This window comes from Tympanuchus pallidicinctus, unplaced genomic scaffold (genome assembly GCF_026119805.1).
Source record: "Tympanuchus pallidicinctus isolate F22 unplaced genomic scaffold, pur_lepc_1.0 scaffold3, whole genome shotgun sequence".
Taxonomy (NCBI): Eukaryota; Metazoa; Chordata; class Aves; order Galliformes; family Phasianidae; genus Tympanuchus; species Tympanuchus pallidicinctus.
In genome coordinates, this window is record NW_026294747.1 from 15,215,841 (window position 1) to 15,243,401 (window position 27,561).

At 52.6% G+C, this 27,561-nt stretch overlaps 1 protein-coding gene across 7 annotated transcripts; it reads right to left on the reverse strand.

Annotated features, from left to right (window-relative positions):
* Positions 1-5,837: 5,837 nt before the first annotated feature.
* LOC128087035 (ras association domain-containing protein 8-like) lies at positions 5,838-27,361 on the reverse strand. Of its 7 annotated transcripts, none has more exons than XM_052696214.1 (7): positions 27,284-27,361; positions 14,127-14,280; positions 12,104-13,008; positions 10,603-10,771; positions 10,170-10,277; positions 7,722-7,874; positions 5,838-7,622 (listed from the first exon to the last, which is right to left on the reverse strand). In XM_052696214.1, exons 2-6 carry the CDS (start codon positions 14,227-14,229, stop codon positions 7,726-7,728), a joined length of 1,434 nt encoding a protein of 477 aa, XP_052552174.1. In that variant the 5' UTR covers positions 14,230-14,280; positions 27,284-27,361; the 3' UTR covers positions 5,838-7,622; positions 7,722-7,725. The 7 variants fall into 7 exon arrangements, with proteins under 7 accessions (XP_052552174.1, XP_052552173.1, XP_052552175.1 ...); XM_052696213.1 differs by lacking the exon at positions 27,284-27,361 and adding an exon at positions 16,228-16,870; XM_052696215.1 differs by lacking the exon at positions 27,284-27,361 and adding an exon at positions 15,634-15,732.
* Between the last annotated feature and the right edge of the window lie 200 nt (positions 27,362-27,561).

Genomic DNA, 27,561 nt, shown 5'->3' on the forward strand with positions numbered 1-27,561 from the left:
ATACCTGACCCCATTATAAGAGGGCATAGAACCCAACGCAGCTGGCATCCTCTTTTTGGTGACGCTGTGCATCAGCTGGAGCTAGAAGCTGACTGGAAACAAAGGGAAGAGCTTCCCAGACAGGATAAGCAGGGGCTCTTCCAGCAGCACCATTGATGTCAGCAGGAAATTTCATCCCGGAGATTAAGAGCTGAGCCGCCAGCTGAATGGTGTTGTTTGAAGCTGGAGGGGGGAGTGGGGCTCAGGGCAAGCATCACTGCCACCAATTCTGGAGAGCCCCGGGGCCTAGTGGCTTGCAGGGGCAATGTCAGCAGCAGACTATGCTCTGAGTCCAGGCTGCCTCATGGGTCACACACACACAAAGCATGGCAGCACTCCAGTCAGCGCCCATCCTGCTTTCTACAGGACTATGCTGAAGCCGGCTGCAGCTGCTGGCACAGCTCCAGGCCTTGCTCCACGCACGGGGTGATTTGACACAGCACTGGGAGGTCTGAGCAGCACACAAGGCTTGACTGCAGACAGCTGTGTGAGCATCACTGCAAACACTCCTGGGGAGCACTGCTTGTGCCCGGTGCAAGCCCTGTTCTGGAGAGACATCGAGTACGTGACTTATTCCCTCCAGCTGCTGGATGGAAACAAAACCCCCACATAACGCACACACAACACAACAGAGGCTGTTATTCTGCAGGCTGTCACACAGGAAAGGGGCTGTCCCCCTGTCCTCCCCCACCAGCAATGTACTGAAGAGCAGAGCGACTTGTGGTGCACCAGCAAAAATGTAGGGAAGCTGGGTATAGGACTGCAGCCAGCAGTCCTGTCAGCAGCTACTGGAGAGTGAGGCTTTGCTTTTACATCTCACAAGTGACTGATTAACCCTGGAGTGGGGATGTGCAATGAGAAGGATGCTGTGCAAAGCACTGCACTGGGACCTGGGGAACTGCTGGGGGAATAGAACACCCCTAAGCCTGCAGAAGTTGCTGTCAAAGAAGTTTCTGAAAGGGACATAGAGCTGGTGCCCTTTGCTGGATAGCACGTGCACGTGTTTAACGTGGTCCTGCTACTGTTGGATGTCAGCCTCAGCAGTATGGGCAGACCACAAGCTTACCAACACAGCTGGCATGCTGCAGGGGCAGGGAACAGCATGGCACAGTGCCTCAGCCCTACCTCCCTAGCTGCATGCTTTCCAGCCTCCTGAGCTCTCACATGCCCACGTCCCCCCAGTTCCTGCCATTGAAAGAAGGTTTTGGCCGTGGCAGATGAAGGCTCACAGCCCATCTTTAAGAGGACAGCAGCATGCCCATCCATAAAGCACCTTCTCCTGCTCAGCAAATTCATCGAGGTGTCAGTTCTCAGAATGAAGGCTACTATATGGAGGAACACGGTGGAACCCTTGTGTGTGAGGTCTTCTTTGGAAACCCACTGGACACGTTTGGGGAAACATGCCCGGTATGCTGGGCTGGCGATGGATGCAGAGTAGGTTCAAGCATTCTTGGGTGGAGGATGGCACAGAGAGCCCTTACCTGCCCCTCCTTGGGGAGGGGGGGAGGCGGGCAGAGCGTGTGGCCAACGGTTCCCCCCCACCCCCCACGCACCGCCTACGTGCGCCCCGACACTGCCCTGATGGCCCGGCCCCGCGGAGCGTACCATGGGCCGGGCGGGGGCGGGCGGGGGCCGGAGGGGTAGGGAAGGGGGGGGGGGTCATCCGGGGAGAGGGGGAAGGGGGCTCCCCGCGAGGTGAGGAGGGGCTGCTCGCGGGGCCGGCGTGAGGCGAGGCTGTGAGGGAAAGGGGAAGCGGGGGCCCGGAGGGGCGGGGTGAGCGGGGCGGGCGGTTCAACAGGTACAAATGGTTCCTCCCCGCAGCACGGACGTGCAGAAGCGAACGCGCCGCGCCCGCCGCTGTCACCGCCGAGAGGGGGGCGGCGGGGGGGGACGGCTCTGGGAGGCGGGGCCTGGCTCGCCATTGGGCGGCGCGGCGCGGGGGCGTGGCCGGCGGGCGGGCGGGCGGAGGGGCGATTGGCGGGCGTCGAGAGGGGCGGGGCGAGGGGCCGCGGCGCGCGGCGTGGGCCGGGCCGGGGCAGAAGGAGAAGTTGGCGGCGGCGACGGCGGCCGTGGGGAGCGCGGAGTTGCGCGGCCGTGGAGCGCAGGTGAGCAACGGAACGGGACGGAACGGGACGAGGCCGGGCCGGTGGGGAGGACGCGCGGAGAGCCGACCCCCGCGAGAGCGAGCCGACCCCGGGGGGTGACCCGCCGCCGAGCCCGGGCGGCGTCGCGTCTCGCCCCTCGCTCCGTGCTGAGCGATGTCTCCGTGCCGCAGGTGGGCCCCGCCGCCCCGTCACCCTCCAGGAGCAGGTGAGCCACTGACTAACGCACATTGTGCTCTCGGCGACTCCACTGTGCGTGTGACAGCGGCTAACCTGCTCCTCGGACATCGCTGTGCGGCCGCATCACGTCGCTTCGCCCGCATGACGCCTCTCGCCGCGAGCGGGACACGAGGTGCAGCGACACGATGAGGAACCCTCGCCCCGTCCGTCTGCCCGGCCATCCATCCGTCTGCTGGCTTGCCGTCACCCCGTGAGAGAGGTGGGATGCCGGTAGGGCAGATCCGCATGGCGTGGGCGGCAGCAGGCCGAGGAGGGATGGATCTCCTCTTTCTGTCCCAGTTCGTCTCCGAAGTTGGTAAATGCTTACGGACACCGTACCAAGTTTAAGGGATGCTTTATCCCAGCTGGTGACGTCTTGATACCCAGTCAGTGACTAACTGAACTGCTATTGCCAAGGGTGTGTTAATAGAAGAAACCATGCCTGGTATTGCCCTGGATGAGTCACCTTTAAAGAGAGACTCTGTAATCTGTTAAATGAGAAGCAGCAAGGAGCTTCGCTTTCTTTCTTTGCTGTTTGCTTCCCATCCCATCCCACACCTTTGATCGCACTTTCCTGCTCCCACCCACGGGGCTGCCTGTCCCTCTGTCACCGTGGTGTCACACAGCTGAGGAACACATACAGGGGCTGCTCACCGGGCAGCACAGCTGTTGGTGGGAGTGGAGGAAGTGACGAGGCAAATTGCTGCACGAGCAAAGTTCTCCCTTTCGATTCTGAAGCCATAAAGAAGCCGGGTGGTTCGAAAGTGTCTTGTTAGGTTATGGCATGGCTTCATCTCATACTTAAACTAATTGCAAGCAGACAGTGCCCTCTGAGGTTTCCAGAAGGGCCTGAGTAGTCTCTGTTGTCTGTGTTGCTTGCATGTAACCCTGGGCTGTTGCAGCAATGCTGTCAGTAAGCACTTAACAGTACAGAAAAGCAGCACAACATCCTTCTTGCAGACCAAGTCTCCCACACAGAAGTGCTGCCTGTCCCCATCTCTCTTGCCTGTACTCCTTTGACGTTTCTCTTGCCAGGTCCCAGAGGAGCTATCTGCTCATCAGGAAGGAAAATCGGTGCTTTGCATGCCTCGTGCAGAGCAAGTGAGTCAGGATTGCTCCTGCACACCAGAAAGCTGCCTGAATTTACCAGAGCTGCTTTTGCACTTGTTCTGTAGTTTGGTGCCTCGCTGGCAGAAATGGCTCTGTAGGTCACTCTGACAAGTTTGGTCCTGCTTCCCATCACGTAGCACTTGGTATGAAAACTTGTGACTTCCCTCTACCTCCAAGACCATCCTGTTGAGCTCCAGCAAGAAAAGGCAAGGGATTGAATGAAGTTTGTTTGTGTTTCCTTTTTTTTTTTCTTTTTTTTTTTTCAGTGCTTCCCTCCAGTAAGTGGGGGAAACGTATCACTGAATTCCTGTTTTTAACATTCTTTCGGCATGATCCAAAACTAACCTACTGTGCTGTCACCTGAAGTCTTCAATAAATGGTGCTAAACCAGTGTCTGGATGCTCATTCCTCTAACTCAGGGCTTGGCAGATTATGGAGCAGGTCCTTAAGGTGGCCTTTGGTAAGAGGACGCTGTGCCTGCTCAGGCGTGGCTGATGTGTGCTGCATGCTGAGTGCCTCCCATGTCTTAGTTTGCCTCTCGAGCAAGAGAAGGTGGACTTGAAAAGGAGACTGGGAGGTGTCATTAGGACCTGGCTGTCCCTCGAGCCCAACTCCCCACCACTCCCATAGCAATGCCTTTACTGCCTGCCCTAGTCCAGGAGCCCTTTCTAAAGACAAAACCTGTGCAGCTGGGGCTGCTCCAAAGAGCGCTCCTGAGCAATGAGAAAATACGGTAGGTCTAAGACTGCCCCTTCATTTAAGCATTCAGGTTTTTTCAGTAGCTGATAACCAGATTTGTAAGGTGATACTTAGCCTGGTAACCAGAGTATCCAGGAGCTCAAAGCTTTAACGGTCTCACTGAGAATGGATGCTGTAAGATTCTGGGGAAAGGCAGAGGTGTGCCTTACATGGGGGAGATGCTGAAAGTTGGGCCTCTGTTTTGACTCTGTGCACCTCAGAGATATTATTCTTCTATTTTAACACTTTGCAGAGGGAGCAGGTGGAACCTGTCGTGCACCACGCTGGGAAGAGCATATCATGTTCTGTCAGTAATGTGCCAGTGGCAAATCCTAAAGCTGCGAGCAAGCCTCACCAAGGAGCAAGTGGGCCTGTCAGGAGTAGAAGGAGTACATAAATTGTTTAAGAGTAAGAGGAAGTCAGTCAGTTAAATGTAAGCAGGGACTTATATAATACATCTTAAAAAAAAATTTCTGCTGGCAGGAGGTTCCGTTGGGAGAGAAAGTAGCTCATCCATAAACAAGAATATCTCCCGACCTCCTCTAGTGCTTTTTTTTTTTTTCAGCACAAGGTAGAATGTCCTCTGTCTTCACTTTGAGACATAAAAAGGAGAACTGTAATAGTGAGAGCAGACACCACCCAGTACACAGACACAGGGACACGCACACGTGCCAGCTCTAAGCATTCTTCTCTGGCTCCTGGAGACTGGTGTTGTAGGAGCTCTGCACCCAGGTGCAGTAAACAGAGCATCTGTACATCACTCAGAGCAAAACTAACCTGTGTTTTCTCCTGCAGTCATTCACACCTTTCCTTACGTAACTGGTGCCGAAGCATGCGTTTGAAAGCTGCCTGTCAAATCCAGGGGCTGGGAGGAAACACAAACGCTTCTAGCATTCTAGATGAATTTCAGAACAAACCCTGGGCACACATACAGACACCCAATTGCTAGTAGGGGTGGTTCAATTCCCTTGAGAATCACAAGGTGTCCTGAGTCAGAGAGGACCCTCAAGGATGCCCCTGGGCACCTTGAATTCAAACCCTGTACCTGAGAAACCATCCCAATGTGGTGCAGCAGCATTACTACCCCAAACCCTGCCCAGGAGGAGGATGGCTGGTGTTGCGAGCAGACACTGTGAGGTGGATGGGAGTGACTTTCATCATACAATAGAAAAAATAATCAGGGTTTGCCAGACACACGGCACCCAGCACTCCAGCTGAGCAGCTTCAGCAGAGGCAGGGAGCACAAGGACACAACTGGCATTCAGCCCGTGGCTGAATTCCTCTCCCGCACAGCGCCTTGTGCTGACAGAGCCTGCAGGTACCTCACAGCTCTCAGCAAACACAACAGAGAGGATGCTGGCACTGCGCACTACACAAATGCTCTCTGCCTCACAATTTTTGGGCGCCAAGGAGCTGGCATCATCCCACCTGGGGAAGGGAGGAGCCCTTCCCACCATCCTGCCATGAACGGTGCCCCAGGGCTGTGGGGGACATGGCTCCCCGCTGGCCCCAGCACAGCATCCTCCAGCCCTGCTGTGTGCTGGAGCGCTGCCTTGCCCACTGGCCACATCTTCCCTCTCCAGTAGGCGCCGTACACTGGGCTTTCAGATTGTTTTTTTAAGGAAAAATAATTTATTTGCTTTGTTTTAATCTCATGACAATGACTAATTCCTTCCTACCGCTCTGTAGTGGCCTAGAAAAGGACAGCATCATCTCCACTGTAGCAAGAAGGCTTCTCCCAGGGCATAAAATTTTAATTAGGAACAATCATGCAGCCTTGAAATGGGAATTGCAAGCAGCGAAAAGTCAAATCATCAATAAAATATTCAATGGCAGAAATGTATTATTGACACAGCCTTTAGAGCAGATAAAAGCGGAGAGGCAGAGCGCTGCAGCGGGCATCGGTTAAATAACATGTGAGGCCTTAAGTGGAGGCCAGTGGCATCAGGGTGGGACAAGCCACAGCCAGACCAGGGACCAAGAAGGTGCCACGGCACATCACCACATCCCTGCCGCGTGAGGCCCCTCGTGCCAGGATGAATTTGGGTCACGCTGCTGAGCCAAACAGCAGGGACAGGAGGTGGGGGGTCCAGGGCGGAACTCGTCCATCAGTCATTTGTTACCTTGAGAAACCCCGCTGCCCCACAGCTGCTGGCTGATGGGTTGTGGGAAAAACAGGAAGAAATCTGCAACACGGCACATTTCTGAGGGCTGCAGAAACGTGTGTGCAGTGGTGGCTGAAACACAAGGGTTAGCACATGGGTATTAGCACGCAGGTGTTAGCACACAGGCACAGCGCCCTCCCCAGGGATACCCAAAACCACAAAAAAGTCATCTCTAGAAATGTAACAGACCACCAACCCGAACACAGCTAAGTGGTAGCGCAGGATGAAAATGAGAGATTCCACTGCCATTGAATTATTGTTCTGTGGCTTTTTTTCCTCTCCCGCTTTGCTGCGGGAAGTGCCCTCAGCGCTGAACCTTTTCTCTTTATTTTGCACAAAGCCAAACCACAAACGGGGCCCAAAAATGAAAGACACCACTTGTTAAAGTCACAGATATCAGTGTTTCAGGGTACATTGAGGGCTTCAGCTCATATCTCAAAATCTCGAGGATATTTCAGGGAGAACTTGAGGCCAACTACCCAAGCATTGGCTGCCCAGTGGGGAGAACAATCCCCCTTGGCTATGCCAAAGGCAAGCAGTTTTCCTGAACTGAGGGTTTCAAGTTTTACCTCAGGTGGTACTGCAGTGTTCTTTACAATCTCCAACACACCCTGATTCTCTTCTTGGAGTCTCATTTTAAAAGCAAGAGTCCAGAAAACGAGAGCAAAAAGTTCAAGAAGCAAGCAATCAGTGCTCACACCACAGGGAACAAACTTCTTCATGCAGTTGCACGAAGCAAACGTATTGTTAAATACATTTTTTCCCCAACACACATTTCCAACTCCAGTGATTCATGGGTAGAAAAAAAAAAAAAAAAAAAAAAGAGAGAGAGAGAGAGAGAGAGAATCGTGGTTCCAAAAAGACAAGTCTAAAATCACATCTCCCTGCTGTCCTTCGGTAGTAACCAGAGACTCACTTGGCTCCTAGCGGTCTCCGAATGAAGCAAACTCTAATCCTTAAATATCACTCAACCAAACTGCTGGACAGCAGCTGGCACTTGCTGCATTGCCCTTGACAGCTTTCTCTCCAACATTAATATTTCATTTGCCCACAATTGCCCCTCGCCATGGGAAGGGGAAAATCCCATAGGACACCAGCAACTGCCATCTCACACCCAATGTGGTGGCACGGACATACTGGACACCTCCAAAACAGGCAGTGCACCTCCAAAATGACCTGTGAGCGAGCACATCCAAAGGGTCAGAGAGCAGCAGTCTTTGCTCAGCTCCTGGCTTTCCGCAGGGAGATGCTGGTGGGGAGAGAGCCGACATTACTGCTTATTCCCTGCCAGGTATGATGCTGAAACGGATGGGGAGGCTGAGAAATGAACCAGAGGTTTCCCCCTTACCTGCTCATATCTGCAGCCAAGTGCCATCTCCTTCTCTTCCTGTCCTAAAATGCTCTGTGCTGCTGCTGTGCATTATTAAAAAGCTGCCATGTTTCATCCCAGAGACGGCTGCCTTCTCAGTGGAGATGAGCTTCATCCACTGTTTGTATAGCACTTTGCAATAGAAGGGGGAGAAAGAAAAGGAAAAAAAAAAAAGAAAAAAGAAGAGCAGTATGTGCATAAGAAGCATTTGGTTATGAAACACAGCTTTAAATCCCTGTGAGACATTGCAGAAAGCAAAGAGGCCTTCACAGGACACATGAAGCACTCGCCGTGCCCAGGGAGCTCAGCACATACCTGGAGCAGGGACAGCCCTGAGACAGCAGCATGCACACGCTCACTTTGCACAAATCCTTTCCAAAAGATTTATTTAAAATTGAAACCAGACAATGCCGTAGTATGCAGGATACATTCATACATGGAAAGTGTGTTTTACAGAGAACACAGCATCCAAGTCACATTTTTTGCATACAGCAGAGCAGACGTAGAAAACAAAGAGGCCAGGGCTCTGGGACCTCCTGGACAAACTGTCCCCTCCCCAGCCACAATTAAAATACAACATGACCTGTGGAGACAGATGAACAGAAACAGAGGAACTACTGGCCATCAAGTAAAAAAAAAAACAAAAACAACAACAAACACACAACCAAAACCCAAAGAACAGACAAATAAAACAGAACATTCAGTGAAATGTCACCAAAAGTGTTTCTGCCCTGCATGCTCCAGCCACAGGCACTCAGGGAAGGGCTCATCCTGCTGGCACGTTGCTGATTTAAAAACAAGTTTAAAAACCAAGTGGGCTTCAGAAAAAACGGTCTCCAGCTGTGCTTCCTCAAAGTCTGGTTGTCCCTTCCAGGTTGTTCCCCCTAGGGAACAGCTGCTTGTTTCTCACTCCCTCTCAGCACCATGGGAACAGGGTTTCTACTGCAGGTCTTATCATAAAAAAAGGGGGCCAGAAAGTTGCATTAAAAAGCTGCCTGTGTGCCTCACGGCTGTTTTTAAAACCCACCAACTCATCTGAAAGTCCTGGCGCATCTCTATGCTCCTGAGACAGCCACTCCAGAGCAGGCACACTGCCCTTGTAGGTATGGCAAGGACGGACACATGGGCAAGACAGCTGTACCTGGGGCATCCCTGTGCTGCCTTGACACAGGGCTGCGGGGTTTTGGGAGAGCCCATCAGGAGCAGCTGGCTGGGGCCAAACCCAAGGAGGGCAGGACTGCCGACTGGAAGATCCACACTGCACTTGTGCAAGAGGATGGCAGGGTGCTGGTGGTCACTGGCACTCAGTCATTCAGGGGTGCACTTGCTGGCTATCAGCGTGGCTTGAGAGCATCAGATGTGGGTGAGCAAGATGAGCGAGTCTTCCCCTCACTGCTAGCACAGGACATCACATCCCGCTTGCCAGCGCAAGCTCCTCTTCACAGCATGGTGCTGTAAAACCTGCTGTTTTCCTGTGAAGCCTGCTTCACCTGAGCGAGCCTTGTGAGCAGCCCAAAGTAGGAGATGTCACCAGCCATCCCAACACGGCTTTGTTCTGCTATCCAAGGGAGCAAGGACCTCTCGGAACACATAGCAGGTCTTCTCAGAAGTCCACATGGCACATGGGTGCTGCCATTTTGTGTTAAATATAGAAAGCACTTTAAAAAAATAGAAAGAGTTCATTTCATCCGCATAGGAGTAGTTGGGTCGTTTTGTTTGGTCGGCCGTTGTTTTATCTTACAGTCTGTAAAAATACTCTGTCTGGCCATCCACATCCATTCGTGATATAAAGCAGTAAAAAACGTAATATATATAGGGAACATGGTTTTATTTATACAGCTACACTTGAAAGGCAACCAATCGTCCACTGGCTGGGCCCTTCTACCTCCAGATGCTCTGCCTGGTTGATACGACTGCAAGACAGACAAAAATAAACTAAGTGACCCCAACGCAGCGGCTGAGCATTCACAGAGAAAAACAGCACAGAAGATGTGACGTAGGCAAGCACCATGCATCTGCAGCATGAAACCCAGCCCTGCACTCGGGTGGTGCAGACAGACACACAGACATCATGGTCACAGGATCTGGTAGACGGGGACGGACAGAGGCAGCGAGTGGCCTTAAAAGCAGCTGAAAGGAAAACGGGCCGGAGGGCTGCAGATGGCCCCAAACAACTCTGGAGACTGCTTTGGATGCCACACCAATGGCCTCACTCCCTCCAGCGCTCCCTCACAGCAGAGTGGAGGCCACGGGGGATGGCAGGGTATGAGCGCTGCTCTCCTAATGGCATCTATAAATAGCTCTGGCCTCCCACTTCCAGCACACGCTCACTCACTCACTCTCCGCAGCCCCGTTTCACGCAGCAAAACCCTCTCCCCTTCCCCACAGGCCTCCCTGGTACATGAGGGCCTGCTGGGACATACGCACCCTCCGGATTCAAGCTGGGCACCAGGGGCTCCGGCAGGGTCCGGGGATGGCCGAGGAGCTGCTTGGTGCTGGCACAGGGTGGCGAATCGGCACCGGTGGGAGGAAACCCTATGGGGACAGGAAAAAACACCCGGCTCAGGCAGGATGCCGTGCCAGAGTGCCCAGGACTGCATCCACTCTGGTTGCAGACCTTCCCTGGGAGAAGAGGCTGGATCCCCTTTTCTCCTGCTCACACACAGAGGTCTCTTCCCCATCCCTACACACTCATTCCTGTTCCGGCCTACAGAGGAAGGGCCACCAAGTCCCAAGGCCTATGCCACACACAGCCACAAATCCCACTGCAAGCAGCCCAGACAGGGAGGAGGAAGGAGCCAGGCCAACAAGGAGTGGTTTGGGGGCACAGGGCAGGCCGCGGCTGAGGCAGCGTGCTGACCTCCATTTCGCCGGCAGGCTGGCAGCTCGCGTGGGCTCAGCTCCGGCTGGGCATCTTCCTCAGACCTGGCCTGCCCGACGGCCACCGTGGCTCCCGTCTGCTGAATAAACTGCTGCAAATTACACTGCCTCAGCTCCTTATTTAACTCCTCCAGTTCTTGGTTCTGGGCCTGCAAAACACAGCAGGGACAGGGTAAGCCATACTCTCCCCATGCTGCTCTGCTCCTCTTCCTGAGGCCTCAGTCTCACTCCCCGATTCTGAGAATGACATGGGGAACCCCATACGGATAAGGCCATCAGGGGCCACGCTACTGCCCATGGGGACTTTAGCCAGCCAGGCCAACAACAGCCACACACTGCTGAACAACCTGCTGCAAACAGCTCCCCCAGAAAACTCTGGAGCCTGCCATGGCATGAGATAGGTTCTTTAGCAGGGTCTCTTGCAACAGAACAAACATTCAGGTTGGATATAAGGAAATATTTCTTTACATTAATGCACTAGCATAGACTGCACAGACATGTAGGTGGTGGATACTCCATCCCTGGAGATATTCAAGTTCAGGCAGGATGGGGCTCTGAGCATCTGATCTGTGCTGAGTGTAGGTGTCCCTGTTCACTGCAGGCAAGTTGCACTAGATGATCTCTCCTCCAGCTCAAATGATTCTGTGATTCTATCATTCTACATATTGAGGGATGCACCCCTCGGCTGCACCCTCCATGGGGATGCTTGGGCAACAAGGACAAGGTAAAAATTTTGAAGACAGGCCCACACCTCTGCAAGAGGGTGTGAGCAGTGACATAATGGTGGCAGGAGATGGCAGGCACCAGCCATCCCAAAATCAGTCGTGTGAAACGTGGCACTGAAGAAACACCACAGGAGAAGCTTTTTGTTTCGCTCTGCTGAAAGGGATGGGAAGAGAGCACCTGAACCCCAGTGGGGCTGAAGATGGGTGAGACACAGATCTCAGCCCAACACTGCTGCCACTGCCACTCCAATCTGGGGGCTCAGCCCAGAGCATCACCAAAACCCTCATGCCTCAACATCCTGCTCCTTTTTTCCAGGCACAGACATAGAGACACCACCACTGGTGAGGAGACCAACCACCAACCTCTGCCATTTGCCTGGCCACACCGATCTCATACTGCTGCTCGAGGACTGCTTCCTCTTAGCCCTATCTCATACACAGCACTGTGCTCCTTATTGCAAGACAACAGGAGCCACAGAGCAACCCAAAGCTTGCACAGTAAGCGGATGGGTACAAGCACCTTGGGAGCAGTCTAGGGGACGCTGGTCACTGCTGCAGAGCCAACCCCATGCTGGTCAGGCAGGATGCAGCTCTCCTGCCAGTTCCCTTTTGAGTCTTGATGCCATTAAGCAAGTACCAAGATGGATGCAGAGCTGGATGACGGACTCATGCCTGTTTTCTCCTAGGTATACACTCCCTCCACCTCCCTCTGGAGGTGCATCACCCCATAGAGCAGGATATCCCAACTGTACCTACCTGCAGGCTCCTTTCAGCTTCTTCCAGGGCCTTCTCTACGCTGGCCAGGTTGCTCTCCAGCTGTGTGCCCTGCTTGACCTTGGCCTCCAGATCCCTTTTCATTTTGGCAGCCATGTCTTCCAAGTCCGTGGGGCTCGGCACGGGGATGTCCTTGCCCCTCTTGGCCCTCTCGGCCATCTCCCACTGGATCTCTTTCTGCAGGGCCTCAGTGCGGGCGCTCAGCTCATAGATCCTCTGCGTGTACTCCTCCAGGCTGGCCCGCAGGCTCCTCACCCGCTCCTGCCTCTCTCGCTCACACTCCTTCTCCAGCCGCAGCTCGCTCTGCCAAAACTCCTCCTCGCCCAGCTCCGTATCATTCCTCCGCACTAGGTGCTCTAAGTAGAGGATCTCATCCTCCTGGCTGGAGGCCCGGCCATGCTCCCAGAGCCGCAGGTCTGTCTCCAGTGTGTCCCCATGGGCCTCCAAGGAGTGCAGTTGCTCCTGTTGACGCAGCACTGTCTTAAACAGCTCCTCCTTGGAGGGCTGGCTGGCCCCACCGTCCTTAAAGTCCATCCCCTCCCAGGCATGCTGCCTCCAGCGGCTCTTTGCATACGGGTCGACAGAGCCCATGGGGCCCAAGTTGAAGGTCATTGATTTCCTCGGCTCCCGGGGCCGAGGTACGTCCGTGCTCAGGGCCCGGGGTTTGATGGGCAGACTGGCCCGGATGAACGTCCTCTCAGGAGCCTGGGGAGCACCCTCTGAGGATGGCCTCTCGGCCACACTGGGGCCCGTCCGCCTCAGGATGAACTGCACATCATTGGCATACTGCCCACACTTGGCCAGAGACTCCAAAGGGCACTCGAGCGGGAGGAGCTGCCTCTCCTTTTCCCGGAGCTTCTGCACCAAGACATAGCGGCCTGTCTGACCTGCAGGTGGAACACAAGCACATCATTCAGGGAAAGCCACAGCCCAGGGAGACATCTCCACTGCCCCAGGGCTGGGCCCTGTCACCAGGAACCTCTTTTCCCAGGAAGCACACAGAAATGTCTCCACTTGCAAAGGCTGGACACCAAACTGAGGAAAAATACTGGGGGGCAGAGGGACTACATGACCTTAGCGGTCTTTTCCAATCTTAATGATTCCAATTTTAATGAATGGCAGCCCTGTCTGTTACAGAGGGATTTGGAACTCGATGACCCTTGAGGTCCCTTCCAACCCAAGCTATTCCGGAAAGTGAGGCGCACCCTGAAACACTCTCACTTTCCTCCCTTTCCCCTTCCAAACCTTGAAAAGGGTCAGTGTTCCTTACTGAAAGGTTTGGTCTACCCATCAAGGATCATCTGCCCTCCTAGTTGCAGGTAGGAGAGCATCCTGCAGGAGGTGGAAGTTGGTAGAAACCTTGCCTGCAATCTCAGTGTGTTTCCACATGGAACGATGAGGACCGTATGCCCCCAGTGACACACAAAAGCAAGAGCAGCTCTTGGCAGAGGGGACAGCACAACATCCCTCCAGTAACGCGGAGCCCTGCACTGCCCCCCCTCCAGAGGATGCGCATCTGTTTGCAAAGCTCAGCCTCCACAGTGGCACTTCTGCACAGGAAATAGCTGAGGATATCAACCAGTCTTGCTTTGTTGCTGCTGGAAGAAAACATGCCCTCAAGAATGGAAGTGGAAGAAAAAGCACTATGCTGGTTTTTTGTTTTTTATGAAGGTGGGCAAGAGGAAGGGCTTTGATTTGTAGGGTTAAATCAGAAGGAGAGCATCTCCACGCAAAGCCTGCAAGCTAACAGTATTGGAGCACTTTGAAATTGAGCCACTAGAAGGCAGGATTGACCACAGTGAGAGTGCGGCAAGCACCAGCATCCAGACACCCTGGCCACACCGCCTGCATCTATCCAAAGTAAAGCTATTTATTTTGGCTATCTCCCTGGCAAGCCTCTGATGCGGCCGGGGGAGACATAAATCCATGGCAGTGACAAACAGAGCTCGAGGAGTCTGACGTGATCCTGGAAGCTGAGCTGGCTCTGGATTAGCCTGCTGCTCACCTATGGCCCGTGCCAGGGCGATGACCACCTCCTGGCAGGTGGTTTGCTCCGAGACGCCGCAGACAACCCTCTGGATCCCATCTACCCAGACCTTCAGCTCCATCCCCGAGGCTGCCGGGCTTCAGGCACCCTGGGGCATCGCAGGACAGGGTCCCTGCAGGAGAGAAGATACAAGGGCTCAGGTTCCTGTACACGTGGGATTTTGTTATTGTTAACAATACCGATGTTCACCTGCCAAAAGCAAAACAACCCACCAACCTACCTTACCCAAATCCCCACACACAGCTTAGGTCTGGGCCGTAGGATTGAATCTTCCCTGGGTGAAAAACAGCAGGGCTTGCCCCTGTGCCTAGCGCAGCCTTCTAATGAATTTGTTGGACTCCCACTGCCATTTCTCCAACAATTTGGCAATGTGGCACTCGGGAGTTTCCAAACAATATCTAAAAGACAGAGGAACCTCCCACCGCCCTCCCATCCACGCTCTCTAGCGACACAAAGGGAAGTTGAGAGAAGGTGCAGACAGAGCGCATTGCAATCTATCTAACTCCATCTCCAGTTATCTGAGGGGGATTAAGAAATGAGAAAAAAAATGCCTCCTGGTATGCAAAACTCTTCACAGAGCCAGGTTGGGGTGAGGAAGCACATAAGAAATGCTATTTTACTGAAAATGAGCCTTCAGTAATGCCATTAGGATGTCATTACACTGACGATCACAAACTAAGAGCAGCTAGACTGCATTTAGCATTGCTAAATGGGGAGGTAGCTTGGCCACCTCTTTTGACACAGCACCCACCTGGTGCTGACACCTGTTATCACGGGCACAGCCAGCTCCTGCATTTTCCAGCAGCTGAAGAACTGCAGCTCCTAAGGGATGACTTGTTGGACGTGGTAGTTATGCATTACTGGGTGGCCTAGACGACCTTAGAGGTCTTTCCCAACTTCAACGATTCTTTGACTAAATAGAATCCACACAAAGAAACTCAAAGAACTCAAAGTTTACCCTCATTTTAAACACTCTTGAAATGACCTTTTCCCCCCTATGGTGTTTTTTGTAAATCCTTGAAGCACCAAGCCTGAGGATATCAGGCAGAGGAAGGTGTACGTGTAATTTCCATGTGCTCTGTCCAAAAGGTCCCAAGCTACTTTCCAAACCTAACCCAGCTCATCAGTCCAGTCCCTCTCCTTCCATTCCCACGGTTAAAACAGGTTTTGGGTTTGTTTTTTTGTTTTGGATACTGGAGAAATCTAAGCAAGAGCTGAAAGGCTCCCACCTTCAGCAACAAGAAATTGTAGCTGTAACACAACAAGGCCAGGAGAAGCCTGGAGAAAGATGGTTTCACAATGCTGTTCTCAATGACGGATCTGACGGTGCCAGAACACAACAGCTTATCGAAGAACAAGCCCTAAAGCCAAATCCATGCCCCAGGGAGCACTTAACTGATCCAACACAAACCTCTCCACCAACCACGGCAGAGTAATCAATCCCTAATTTTCAGATTTTACTCACGGTGTACTGGGACTTGCTGCAAAACAAGCTGGCCCCGTTCGCATTGCCAGTAGCCACAGAATGGCCATGGGAGCAGAGCGGTCGCCTGGGCATGGACACCTCCCTGCTGAGCTCACCTATGTTTGACTTGGCGGTGCCAACGGTGAAACCAGCAGTGACAAAGGACCTTGGGTCCTGCACACAGTGGATCTACAGAGCACCGTGTTTGCCAGGTGGAGCCCAGCCTGGTTTCAGGCAGGATTTTGTCCTGCTGTGTGCTCTGGGCCGGCTGCGAGCAGCCAGCTAATCCAGCACCCACCCCCGCCACGGAACAAAGTTCGGCCACGCTGCTGAGCTTGGAAACCACCCTAAAACCCACCGCAAGGTCACCACTGTGCTGAGGAACAGCACAGCAACACCAGTGTGGGGTGGTGGTACGTCCTGGAAAGCCAAGCACTGACCACAAGAGCTGAACTGCTCATGGAGCCAGGTTACTCCCTAGCAAGGTTCATCGCACGGCAGAGCCCCAGCACAGGCCAGGAGTGGCTAGTTTGAAAATAAATAAGCGAAACCAGCCAGCTGAGGATTGTATCGTGTGAAAGGAAGCGGACTCACCTTTCCTCACCCAAAATACCAGCAGTTGGTGAGGCGAGGGGTGATGAACGGTGCAGGGTCCAGTTGCGGGACACCCAGAGGTGCTGCGAGGGTAGAGGCACCTGTTTGGGTGTAAACCGAGCTCCGGCCCCGCCTCGGCCGAGTGCTTCCAGCAATCATTTACCAGCATTTGGCCCACAGCACCGAAAAGCAGGGAGCGGCGTGACGCGGCCTTCTGCCTCTTGTGGAGGAGTTTCGGCTTCAACCTGAGCGAGGTGGTGGGAAAGCGACCCTTTGGATTTCCCACAGTGAAAATTCAGAGAGCAGGTTATAGCTAGGAAGAATGCAAAGCTCGTCCTTGGATCCAGGACAGCAATTCCTCAGCTCTCCCTTGACCACACTCACCCTTTGTTAGCTCCGCATCCTTCCCTGCTTCTCCAAGCCCTGTTAATGAGCTTCCCAACATCCTGCAGCCTGGACCAGCCCCTCAACCTCTGCCCCTCCTGAATGCTGTCTCCAGACTTGGAAAGAACCCAGAGGCAGAAGGGTTTGTTTTCATAGAGGTAGGACTCGCCCGACATTATTCGCTCTTCCACGGCAGCATTATTCCGGCTGCTATAAAAGCTTCCACAGCCCAGCAGCTTCCCACCCTCTAAATTTGAAGGTGAGCAACAGCTTTTCTGATAGTCCCTTTGACCACAAACCAAAGAGTGGGGAAGTGCCCCAAAACAGTGCGGAGAAGAGAGCGGGCGGCTGTGATGCCAGCACAGGGATGCATTACAGCGCTCCCAAAAGCTGCTCTCATTTTTATTTATCTCTACCCCCACCCCCTCTATGGATTTCTAAATAACTTTTATTGGAAGCAGATTAACAAAGTGACTAATTTTCTGCTCCCTTCCCATGTGCTTGGTCCTAAATTGATGGTATGGATGATTCATACAATTTCTTCAACAAATTTCCTAACTGGGAGTTGGAATTTCAAATGCTGACATGAAAAAAATTAAATAAATTAACACTCCCAGATCTTACAGCTTTATTTTTTGCTGCATCTCAGTCTAAGTTGGAAAAAACCAAGCCCAGAAAATGTTCAGTCTAGATAGAAGCTTCACCCTCACATGGATTGAAGGTGCTTTTAAAGCTTGGGCACTGAAGCCAACTTCAGATTATCAGAGAATCATTAAGGTTGGAAAAGACCTCCAAGATCACCAAGTCCAACACCCAGCCCACCCCCACCATGACCACTGACCACATCCCTCAGTGCCACATCTCCACAGCTCCCAAACACCTCCAGGGATGGTGACTCAGCTACCTCCCTGGGCAGCCTGTGCCACTGCACCACCTCTCTTTCGGATATTTTTTCTAATATCCAAGTTGAACCTCCCCTGGCACAACTAAAGGCCATTCCCTCTTGTCCAATTGGATTACCTTAATTAAAAGAGAAAGCAATTGGTCCTCCTGCTAATCAAGGTATTTTGTGATGTGAGCTGAACACATCTAAGCAGCAGATGGAATGGGCAGATTTCACAAGCACTGCCCCTGTTCTACCAGGTTCTTGGGGACAGCCATAGCTCCTCAGAGCGGTGAGAAGGGAAGGGCCAGGAGAGGATCCAGCACAGAGCATCTGAGGGCACGTTATCCTGTGCCATCAAGTTCTGGACTCCATATAGGCAGTGCTAAACAGAGCACAGAAAACATCACCTTCGAACGCAGCAGCGTGTTTACTAGCAGAACTTCTGTTTGGGGGTCTGGTTTTCCATTTGCTTTACTGACCGGAGAGCTGAAACACCAGCAGTAAGGAGAAGCCCTACTAGCAAGTTGTGCCAGGGCAAGTGCGCAGCCAGGCTTTGAAATCTGTGTTTGCACCACAGGAGTGCCTCTGGATCCAAATTCAAACATGCACAAATAGTTTTCAGCCTGTAATTAGGGCTGCTGTGCTTGATAAACATAGATGAAATCCTCCTGGGCTTCTCTTTCCTTGTTAACCCCAACAGCGGCCCCGCACCCAGCTCCTGCCACAAGGCTGACAGGGTTTCGCCTGGTTGGTAGTTTTACCTGCTGAGATCACAGGATACATGGATGGTGGGATGATCCTGGTGAGAGGCTGTGCCTCAAAGCAACCCCCCAAAAAGGGTCTGCAGACAGGCAGGGATATCCTCAGCACCCTGGGGTGAACAGGGAACTGGGACTGGCCAGGAGAGAGGGAGAAAACAAGGAAATGCCAGAAATGCTGCCATCCTGCAACACTGCTGAGAGCTTCCAAGGGACTGGAAGCCCAACGAGGATGTTTCAGAGACCCAGGTGCTGTGCAGGGGCAGTACACCCTGCTGGGATCAGGTGGTTCTGGGGTGACTGTGGCTGGAGACAAAGCCCAGCCCCAGGAGACTGAGATGGAAGGAAACGTGCGGTGCTGAGAAAGGCAGGCACGTAGGAAGCAACCCACACGTGTGATCCCACACCACGGGAAACTATTCAAGCAGCAGAAGAAGAAGAAGGAAAAAAAAAACCACACAAGTAAACAGCAAGTGGCGACAGGAGCAGCCACGTGCTGCCATCCTGCATGTCTGAGTGCTGGCAGTGACTCACCAACCGTGATCAGCTGCTGTGGTGACACATCCAGGAGCTATGTAACACTTCCCAGGTCCCTCCCTGCCAGAGGTACCAGCCCAGCTCCTGAACATTGAAGGGAGGAGATTGTCCTTGCCCATGTACAAATCAGCTGCAAGCTGCTGGGACAGAAATGCCTGCTTGAGCACCGCCACCACTTGCTAAAACCCTCCTGAAGAACTGAAGCCTCCTGTTACAAAAGGTGCAGAAAGGACCAACACCAGGGAAAGCACAGTGGCAGGAGAAGGTCTACAGAGGACCAAAGCCTTGTGATGGTGCCCATCTTGCAGACCAACCCCAAAGGCTGGGGAAGGATTTGGTTTGGGCTCCCCTTCAGGCCACTGACAGCTTTCTCCTGCCTTGGGTCCTTTTTGAGGAGCATCATCAACTCTTCATACAGTGTTGCAGGAATGGGGCAGCTCTTCTGGGCCTTCCTTGCCACATCTATCACAGGCCAAGTGATAGAGTCACGGTGGTGGACATGGTTCAGTGCTAACTGCAGTTGTCTAGTCAGCAGGTCCCATGGAGGCGGGACAACATCAGCCATGGCCCTGAACAAGATGTCTGGCCTGGGCCAACCAGAGGAATAGGGCAGCTCTTTGAGCAAAGGCAACCTGCACAAAGGTAGAAGTGAGCAGCACTGGAGAAGGACAAATAGAAGGAAAAGGCACTGCAACAGACTGTGGTAACACTCCCACTGCCACAGAGCACGAAGCAAAGCCCTGCCCTAGCTCTGTGGCTCCATGAGCTGCTGGCAGAGGTCACAGGAGCTCAAGGAGGGACAAACAGGTCCTACCAGAGCATTGGCTATGTCACTGACAATGGCAGCCCAAAGGCAGCTTCCATCCTGTCCTTGCTTCGTCATTCTGCAGCCGCAGTGTCCCCTGGGTAGCAAAGCTGCAAGCAGCGCATTACACAAAGGACCCACACTGCTCCAGGAAAAACCCCATACGCAGCCCAGCTCTGTCATGCTCCCATAGCAGGTAGCTTTTGCTGTGTGAAAAACAGAACCAGCACTCAGCTTCTGTACAAGTTACAGTCACGTTGCCAGAACTTTTTGCATGCAAAGAAGCTTGAAAAGCCATAACTGGGAAGACTCAATCATTTGGCACTTGTGGCATTCAAGAAGCAAAACATCACTTGAGACCAAAGCCACAGACCCAGCACCTCACAAGTACCCTGGAACCCCAAACCAGTTCTGTGCCAGCACTAGTTTCTTAGAGAAGGCACACTTACGGAAAGCCACAAGCAACATCCTGCCTGCCCCATGCAAGCAACCTTCCATTAGGAACAAAACAGAGGCTCTGGGATGCTCTGCTCCACTTTCCCCCTGCAAATTACAGGAAGCAGCAAGACCACGCCAGCAAACCTGGGGCATACCCTCAAGGCCAGGGGCTGCTCGTGATGGGGAAATGTCCCCAAGGTCACATACTTGGGTAGTGATTCGAGTGGGGGAGGCTCAAGCCCTGGCAGGCTGGTGATAAGCCCAAAACTGCAGTAGGAGCCTCACTCCATCCCAGCTCCACCTTTGTGGCCTTCAAGCTTTGGCTTTGAAACCCACTCAAATGCTTTGCAAACTGCATCTAAGAGCAAGACCAGAATCCGAGCAGCCACCTCTTATGGAGTTGACCAAGGCAGGAAGTGACAGAGGCACCTGGGCTGGGTCCCCAGTGTCCCATTCTAGAGCTGCAGAGGAATTAATGGCTAACCACATCCTGCCCTGATGCCAGCAGAGCAGTGTTGCAATGTCAATAATCATGGGCAATGATAAGACTGCAGGCATGTCACGTACCTCCCCAGAGCCCCACTGATGAGCAAAGCACAGACCACGGGGCACCAACTGAAAAGTCATAAATTAAAACCTAAAAAGACAAACAAACAAACAAAAACAACACAGTTGCTGCAAACCATGAAAGCTGGCCAGATGGATGTGCAATGGATGACTGTGTGCACGCACACAGCCTAGAAGAAGGACTGTCCTTAATGCACCGTATTTCTCCCAAGCAGCACTAATGGTAGCTATTCAGGGGGGAGAAGAACAAGGCTGGCTATTAAAGTCAGCCATAAAGATTAAGGTTTCTGAGGGAAACACGAGCAGCACCTGCTATTGCTGTAATCATTATGATCAACCTCAGACACACAAGTGAAGAGTAACTACATGAAAGCAGACAAGAGTGAATCCGTGGCAGTTTTTTCCCCAAGGGAGTGAAGAAAAATTAGCAGCAGCATCTAGATTAGAGGAGAGAGGAAAGGCTCTTACACATAAGTCAGATCTTGTACTTCCACACTCATCTTTAGTTGTGCGATGTGCCTGCCAAAATGCTCAGCCCTTCAGAGGAGAGGCTGGGAAAGCACTCAGGTCCACCTCCCAGCGCAGGATGGGTCTGGCAACTTTTGGATCCAGGCTGGCCCGGATCAGCCTGGATGACTGGACTTCAACACCTCTCTGGGCTGAACTTCCTCCAAAGCTTTGACTTTTAATATAAAAATCTGGTGCTTGCTTTCCAGCTGTCACGAGCAAAGCTCATGCTGCAGATGCTGCCCATCCAACTGTCCACCTCCCACCAATACTGCCCACTAAACCATGGCCCTAAGCATCACCTTTTCTTAAATACCTCCAGGATGGTGTTTCCACAACTCCTGGGCAGCCTGTCCCAGTGCCCACCACTTTTTGAGAAGAAATTCTTTCTAATATCCAACCTGAACCTCCCTTCTTCCTTTGGAGCAGGACTCTGGGGAGCACTCAGCACAGCTGCTACATGCCAGCCCTGAGGGCTATCAGACAACACAACTGCAGCATGCACCTGCCAGGAACTTCAGCATCTCCATCTCCCACAGCAGGTGAGATGATGAGCACGATGTAACTCATGAATATTGCCCTGTTATTACATGCAGACCATTCTTCAAGATAGAAAAGAGTTTCTGTTTATCATGACATGGGATGCAGGAGGAATGCTGCGTATCTGGAGATGCAGGTACCTGCTTCAGCCTTGGAAATACTCAGAAATACTTCAACTATCTGCTTGCCATGGGCTGACATGGGGAATGTGGGAATCAGTCCCTATAAAAACTTTTAAGGGGATGTTATTTCTGCTCCTCCTTAGACTACTTCTGCTGCTTTCTGGAAATAGCTGTATGATTTAAAAGGCCTTATTAGGCAGCAGAGCTCTGATGGGCGATAAAGCACTTCTTCTACTGTCTACTCCAAACATTTTGCCTTAATAACTCCACTAAAATGGATTACTTCTCTGTGTGGGTGGTGCATCCATCCTGTGACCTGGTGTCCTACGTTGTTTGAAGTGACCGTGTGTGCAAAGTGAAGAGAGGAAGGAGATAACTGAGTGAGCACACTGACAGCATGTCTGGACAGCATTAGGGAGAGGCAGCCATGGCAGAGACATCCATCAAGAGCACTCGCTGTTTTGTCAGAGAAACCTGAGATTTTGGTGTAAATCCACCAAACTCCTGGATTTACAGCTTTGTTTTTTCTCTAAAAAATGTGGCTGTGGTCCTGCGCAGAGATGAGGAGGAGATGCAGCTCGACCAGCTGCAAGGACAGCACTCACAGACTGCCCTGCAGCTCTCTGCATCTCGCCTCAAAGAAATGGAGAATTTCATTTCCATGGAGTTATAGGAAAGTTCAGGCTGGTCACATAGCCCAACAGGCACACAAAGCAGCCAGATGACCCCGAAATATTGCTCTCTTCTCTTCTCCCTCCCCAGCCTGCTTTCCAGGCTCCAAAAGGAGAGTTGCCAGCAGCGATCCTCTCATCACTCCAACTCCCTTTACAGGGGAAAAGGCAATTAAACTAACAAATGAAAAGCCATAGATAACCTTCCAGATTATTTTCCATTTCCAGAGTAACTCACAGCTTCCTGCCCTCTTTGGAGCACAGCCACACGCCAAGGACGCGCTGCAGGGCCCCAGGAGGCAGTGCTGAGGATGCTCTAATGAATATGCAGGTGCACGCTGCCATGGATATTTATTTATAACTTTGTAGGATTAAAAAGGCCTTTAATGACCATTTGTAGAGAGCTGAAGTTACTCCTTTCTTTCTCTCTCCATCACAGACACTGAGTCAAACAAACAAAAGGCCCAGAATTAATCCAGGTTGAAACCTTTGATAAGACACTTGTGTATTTTAGAGGGCTGCTTTCACAGCAGATTAATCACCTCAACATGTGATTAATTAGACAAAGGTGCCATCAGTCCCAACCTGACCCACCTGGAGATAACAAGCTCTTCAGAGCACTACAGTAAAGGTGCATCTTCACAGGCAACTCCATCCCTTATCTGGCACAAAAACACAGGGCTATCCACAAAACTACATTTGCATTTTGGTTAATACCTCTGCAAAAATAAATGTTGGCAAGGGCCTGGGCACGGAGCAGGGAGCCATCCATCAGGACGTACAAATCAGTCTCTTTCAACAAGACAGCATTGTAAAGTCAAATGGAAGTAGTGAGGATTAAGCTTGCCGTGCCTATTTTAATGTCCGGAACAGTGAGCTGCAACAAAATCTTGGGTTTTCAGAAGTGTTTGGATGTTCAAGCTGCACGTAGTTCAGACTCCACTCTTGCTGCTGGAAGCTGAGCCTTTTGAACATTTTACCCTAACTTCTGTATGCTCTCAGATCATTAAAAACCTAAACACCGAGGACTGAACTGCATGTTCCAGGAGAAAAACTTTGCTGCTGGGTGGAACTAAGCCCACTCTTCTGCAGGTCTCATAGAATCACACAACAGCCTAAGTTGGAAGGGACCCACAAGAATCATCGAGTCCAACCCCGAGACAGGGCCACCCAAAATCCCAACCCTATGTCTGAGAGCGATGTCCAAACATTCCCTGAACTCTGTCAGCTTGGAACCGTGCCTGCCACCCTCTGGGGAAGAACCTTTTCCTGACACTCGACCTGACCCCCCTCAATGCAGCTCCGTGCCATCCCCTAGTGGGGAAATGCACCAAGAGTTACGAGGTCACCTCCTTGTGCACCCCAGCCTTCTCCCCACAGACACATTGGGCTCTTCACAGAAAAGAGTGCTGCCACCTCCAAACATTGGCAGAACCTGGAAAAAAACATCAACAAGTGAAAACAGCAACCACAAATCCTCCAAAACCACCTCGTCTTTATTCCTATTTAGAAATACCTCTGGTGTTCATCCAACTCCTGCACATCACCAGAAGCCTTGGGCAAGCATCCAGAGGCAGCAATGAGCTCCCCAACACATGCTCTCACCTGCTGAAGAAGCAAATCCTGGCAGGAACCTTTTAAACCACCAACAACCCTATAAATGCTCTTCCAGGGCCTTCCTCCACCTATCATCCAGGTAGCTACACAATAGGGGAATCTGATCCTGAAGTGCTGTTACGAGTGCCAAGGCACCAAAGACACCTGACCTGCTCCAACTTGCAAACTGTTTCCAGAGCCCTTCCTGTCCTCAGTCCTCTCAAGCACAGAAGGTACCTTAGGGCCACGGGGAGGTTTGGAGAGGAGGCCCTTAACATCAAGAGCAATGGCAGGTTCTATGCTCCAGTGCAGGTTAAGAAGCAGCAGAGGAAACCATCTCAAATTCAGACAGCGTTTGCCTGCTCCAGCATTTCCAGCTCAGGGCTGACCCACCCATGTCTTCAGGTAAGAGGTTTTTTTTTTTTTTTGAAGCAACAAGTTATTCTAGATGACTAGCCTGGGGCAGCTGGAAGCACCCCAGCCCTCAAGAAAGTGCTGACTCCAACCAACAACAAGCAAGATAATCAGCTGCTTTTAGAAGCTCATGAGCTTGGCAGCCGAAAAATGGAAGGACGTGAAATTGTTAGCAGTCATCTACAATAATAGGGTTTTCTTTAAAACCTTGCAAGTAGACACACTTATGACTTAATTTGACTGCACAGGTTTACAAGGGCATAAACAAGTCAGAACAGATAGAGGAACATCCCTTAAAAAGATGCTCTTAAAAAAAAAAAACCACACACGCAAAGAGCTAATACTGAAGGCATCCCTAACACCTCTAAACCTAGGTGCAGAACAACCCATCCTCAGGAGGGATTCCTTCTAGCTTACCTTGCATGCAGACGTGGCACTGACGGACATGGTTGGTGGGGATGGGCTAGTGGTTGGACTCAGTGATCTTGAAGGTCTTTTCCAACCTTAACGATTCTATGACTCTCTGATGAGTGGTGCCATGTATACAACCTAAACCTGGATGCAATCCCAAAGCATCATTACCCCTACGTGCAGAGGGACAGAGGGATACCTGGGTCACCTCCCACATCAGAGAGGAGGAAAAGGACAGGATGACAGTATTAAAACCTAGAGGTGAGCTAGTGGGGTCTCTGGCAGATGTTCTGGCAGCACTTCTCTGCAGCATAGTACAAGGGTGAAGGCAACCACAACACTAATCCCCACTTTATGGGTAGAAGGCACATTCTACCTGGATGTTCTACACTTTGGCACAGAAGCTCCTGCAAGCAGTAACCCTGGTATCTTCTGTAATTACACCACTACTTCTTTTGGTCAAGCTACCTCTCAAAGAGCAGCAAACGAAGCACCCTCAGATGATTCACTCCAGCCGCTTTCACTAGCCCCAGCCTGCTGCCAAAAGGCTTGGGCAAGGCTGGCAAGTTCCCCAGCACGTTCACTTGGGCCTGCAGGTATCCAAAGCAACCAAAGCATAGCTGTAACTCGCTTCTCTTCTCAAAGAGAAGAAATAATAATGAAAATGGGATTTGAACCCCCTGACAAGGAGACACGGGTTTCAGAGCACAGCCTGCTCCGTCCCAGCCCTTCATCCTCACTCTGTGGGGAAGGCGCTCCTCTTACTCACCCCTGAGCATCCCCCGGGATGCTTTTATCAGAAAGTTACAAAAAGGCTTTAAGCAGATTTATGCTAGCGGGAACTTCTCACCATTTTACCTATTTCAGAAGCACAGGGTAGCAGCAGGGAGATAAAGCAAAAGGGGTCAGGCACGATGCTGGGGCTCTCCCAGCAGATAACGGTGCCAGGGAGGTGGGGGGGATTCCTGGCATTCCAGTCAGCACCAGTGGGATGAGCTTCCCTGCACTGCAAGGAGCTGGCAGCCCTCTCCTCAGCACCACCAGATAAGCAGGGCGAGAATGCTTGGGGACACTTTGCACTCAGCAACTCCTGATAAAAGGCACACAACCTCTCCCCGTGCTAAAAAAAAAAAAAAAAAAAAAAAAAAAAAAAAAAAGCTGCATTTTTTGTCATACGACGAGCATGACCATGCAGGGCTACACTTAAAGAGGGAAAGCTGGAGGGTGCCTTTAACACCACTGCTCTGCATTTGCAGGCCAGCTGCCTTCTCAGAGCATCCCCTGGAGCCTGACCTGGCTCAGAGCGAGCAGCAGCCAAAGCTCCCTCCCTCCTCTCTGCACCCCTTCTAAGTCCCATCCATGAGAAATCCCAACAGACGATGCCATCGTGGTGCACCTGTTCTGCTCCAGCAGTGCCATCCCCAAGCTCCCTTTGGGGCTTTTAGCATTCAATGCAAAGCATGGTGACAGGGCAGAGTTGGTTTGCCTGCCCACAGCGTGCTTCAAATGAAGTTACAAAACAACCTGCTGAGTGCCACTGGAGTTCACAGAAGGCATCAGAAGTATGCAGCAAGGAGCCCAGCGCTTATCTAGCCCCGTGCCTGAGGAATGCAACCCCTCTCCACGCCCTGGGGGATCTGGAGCCATCTCTGCCTTTCTTTCCCTTAGAGGAGAGTGGAGACTTGCACGCTTGGTGCACGCACTGACACCTCAAACGTGCACAGCTAAGAGCTCGAAGCCACAGCGGCTGCTTTTCCCGACGCTGTTCCTCTGCAGTGCCGCTCCTCGGAGCGGGTTTTCGGCGTGCTGTGCTGGTGGCACAGGGGCTGGGGACAGCAGAAACAGCCCGACGCTCCCGTCCCCCAGCTCCAGCTGCTCAGCACACTCTGCCACAACGAGCACAGGTCCTCGGCTCCTTTCCAGATGCCGGTTTCCACGGCCCCAACAGCAGACCGCGGCCTCCCCGCCTCTCTGAGCTGCGAGGCTGACCTCGCCGAGCGCTTATTTCACTCCACAGCCCCAAAATAATGGGATTAGAGCCTTCCCGAGCCAGCCCCTTCAAGCTGAAAAATCAACCAAAATAGCTGCAGTTGCTCTGGAAACTGCTCCCAACTTATTTCGGGGCAGACCGCGGCCAGCACCACCTGCACCGGCGGGCCGGGGGGGCAGCGTGGAAAAAGAGGTGAGGCAGGAGGGCCCCGCTCCCCACTCTACCCCTCCAGTATCGCAGACCCCACGGGGTTGCCGGCGGCCCCGGCGCAGCTGTAGCTGTAACTGCAGCAGAAGGGCCCCACCGCCCTTCCGGGGACTCGGCCGGCTGCGGACGCGGGCCGTGCCGCCGGCCGTGCCGCGGGGCAGCCAGCGGCTCCCCGTGAGCTCCCCGGCCGCAGCGGAACGGAGCGACCCCAACGCGCACTCACCTGCCGCCGCTGCTCCTCCTGCGGCCCCGCTCCGCAGCGCAGAGCCGCCGCAGCCCCGCCGCCCCGCCGCGCCCCGGCCCCGCCTCTCGGGAGGCCCCGCCCCCGCCCCGCCCCTCGCCCAGGTGAGCCCCGCCCCTCCCCCGCGCACCCTCTGCCTCCGGGTCTCCGATTGTGGCCCTGTCCATCCATCCATTTGTTTATGTGTTTTGAATCGCAGTAACATCGCGTCAGGCTCCTGGCTGGAAGAGACCCCTGTGCATCCCCAATCCAGCGCCCTG

What these genes read in the sequence shown, in the direction of transcription:
- LOC128087035 (XM_052696214.1), bottom strand. Translation starts at nt 14,229, where the DNA reads ATGGAGCTGAAGGTCTGGGTAGATGGGATCCAGAGGGTTGTCTGCGGC. An exon ending in CGCCCTGGCACGGGCCATAG is followed by an intron (nt 13,009 to 14,126) that starts GTGAGCAGCAGG and finishes TTCCACCTGCAG; the next exon opens with GTCAGACAGGCCGCTATGTC. An exon ending in GCCCAGCTTGAATCCGGAGG is followed by an intron (nt 7,875 to 10,169) that starts GTGCGTATGTCC and finishes TCTATTGCAAAG; the next exon opens with TGCTATACAAACAGTGGATG.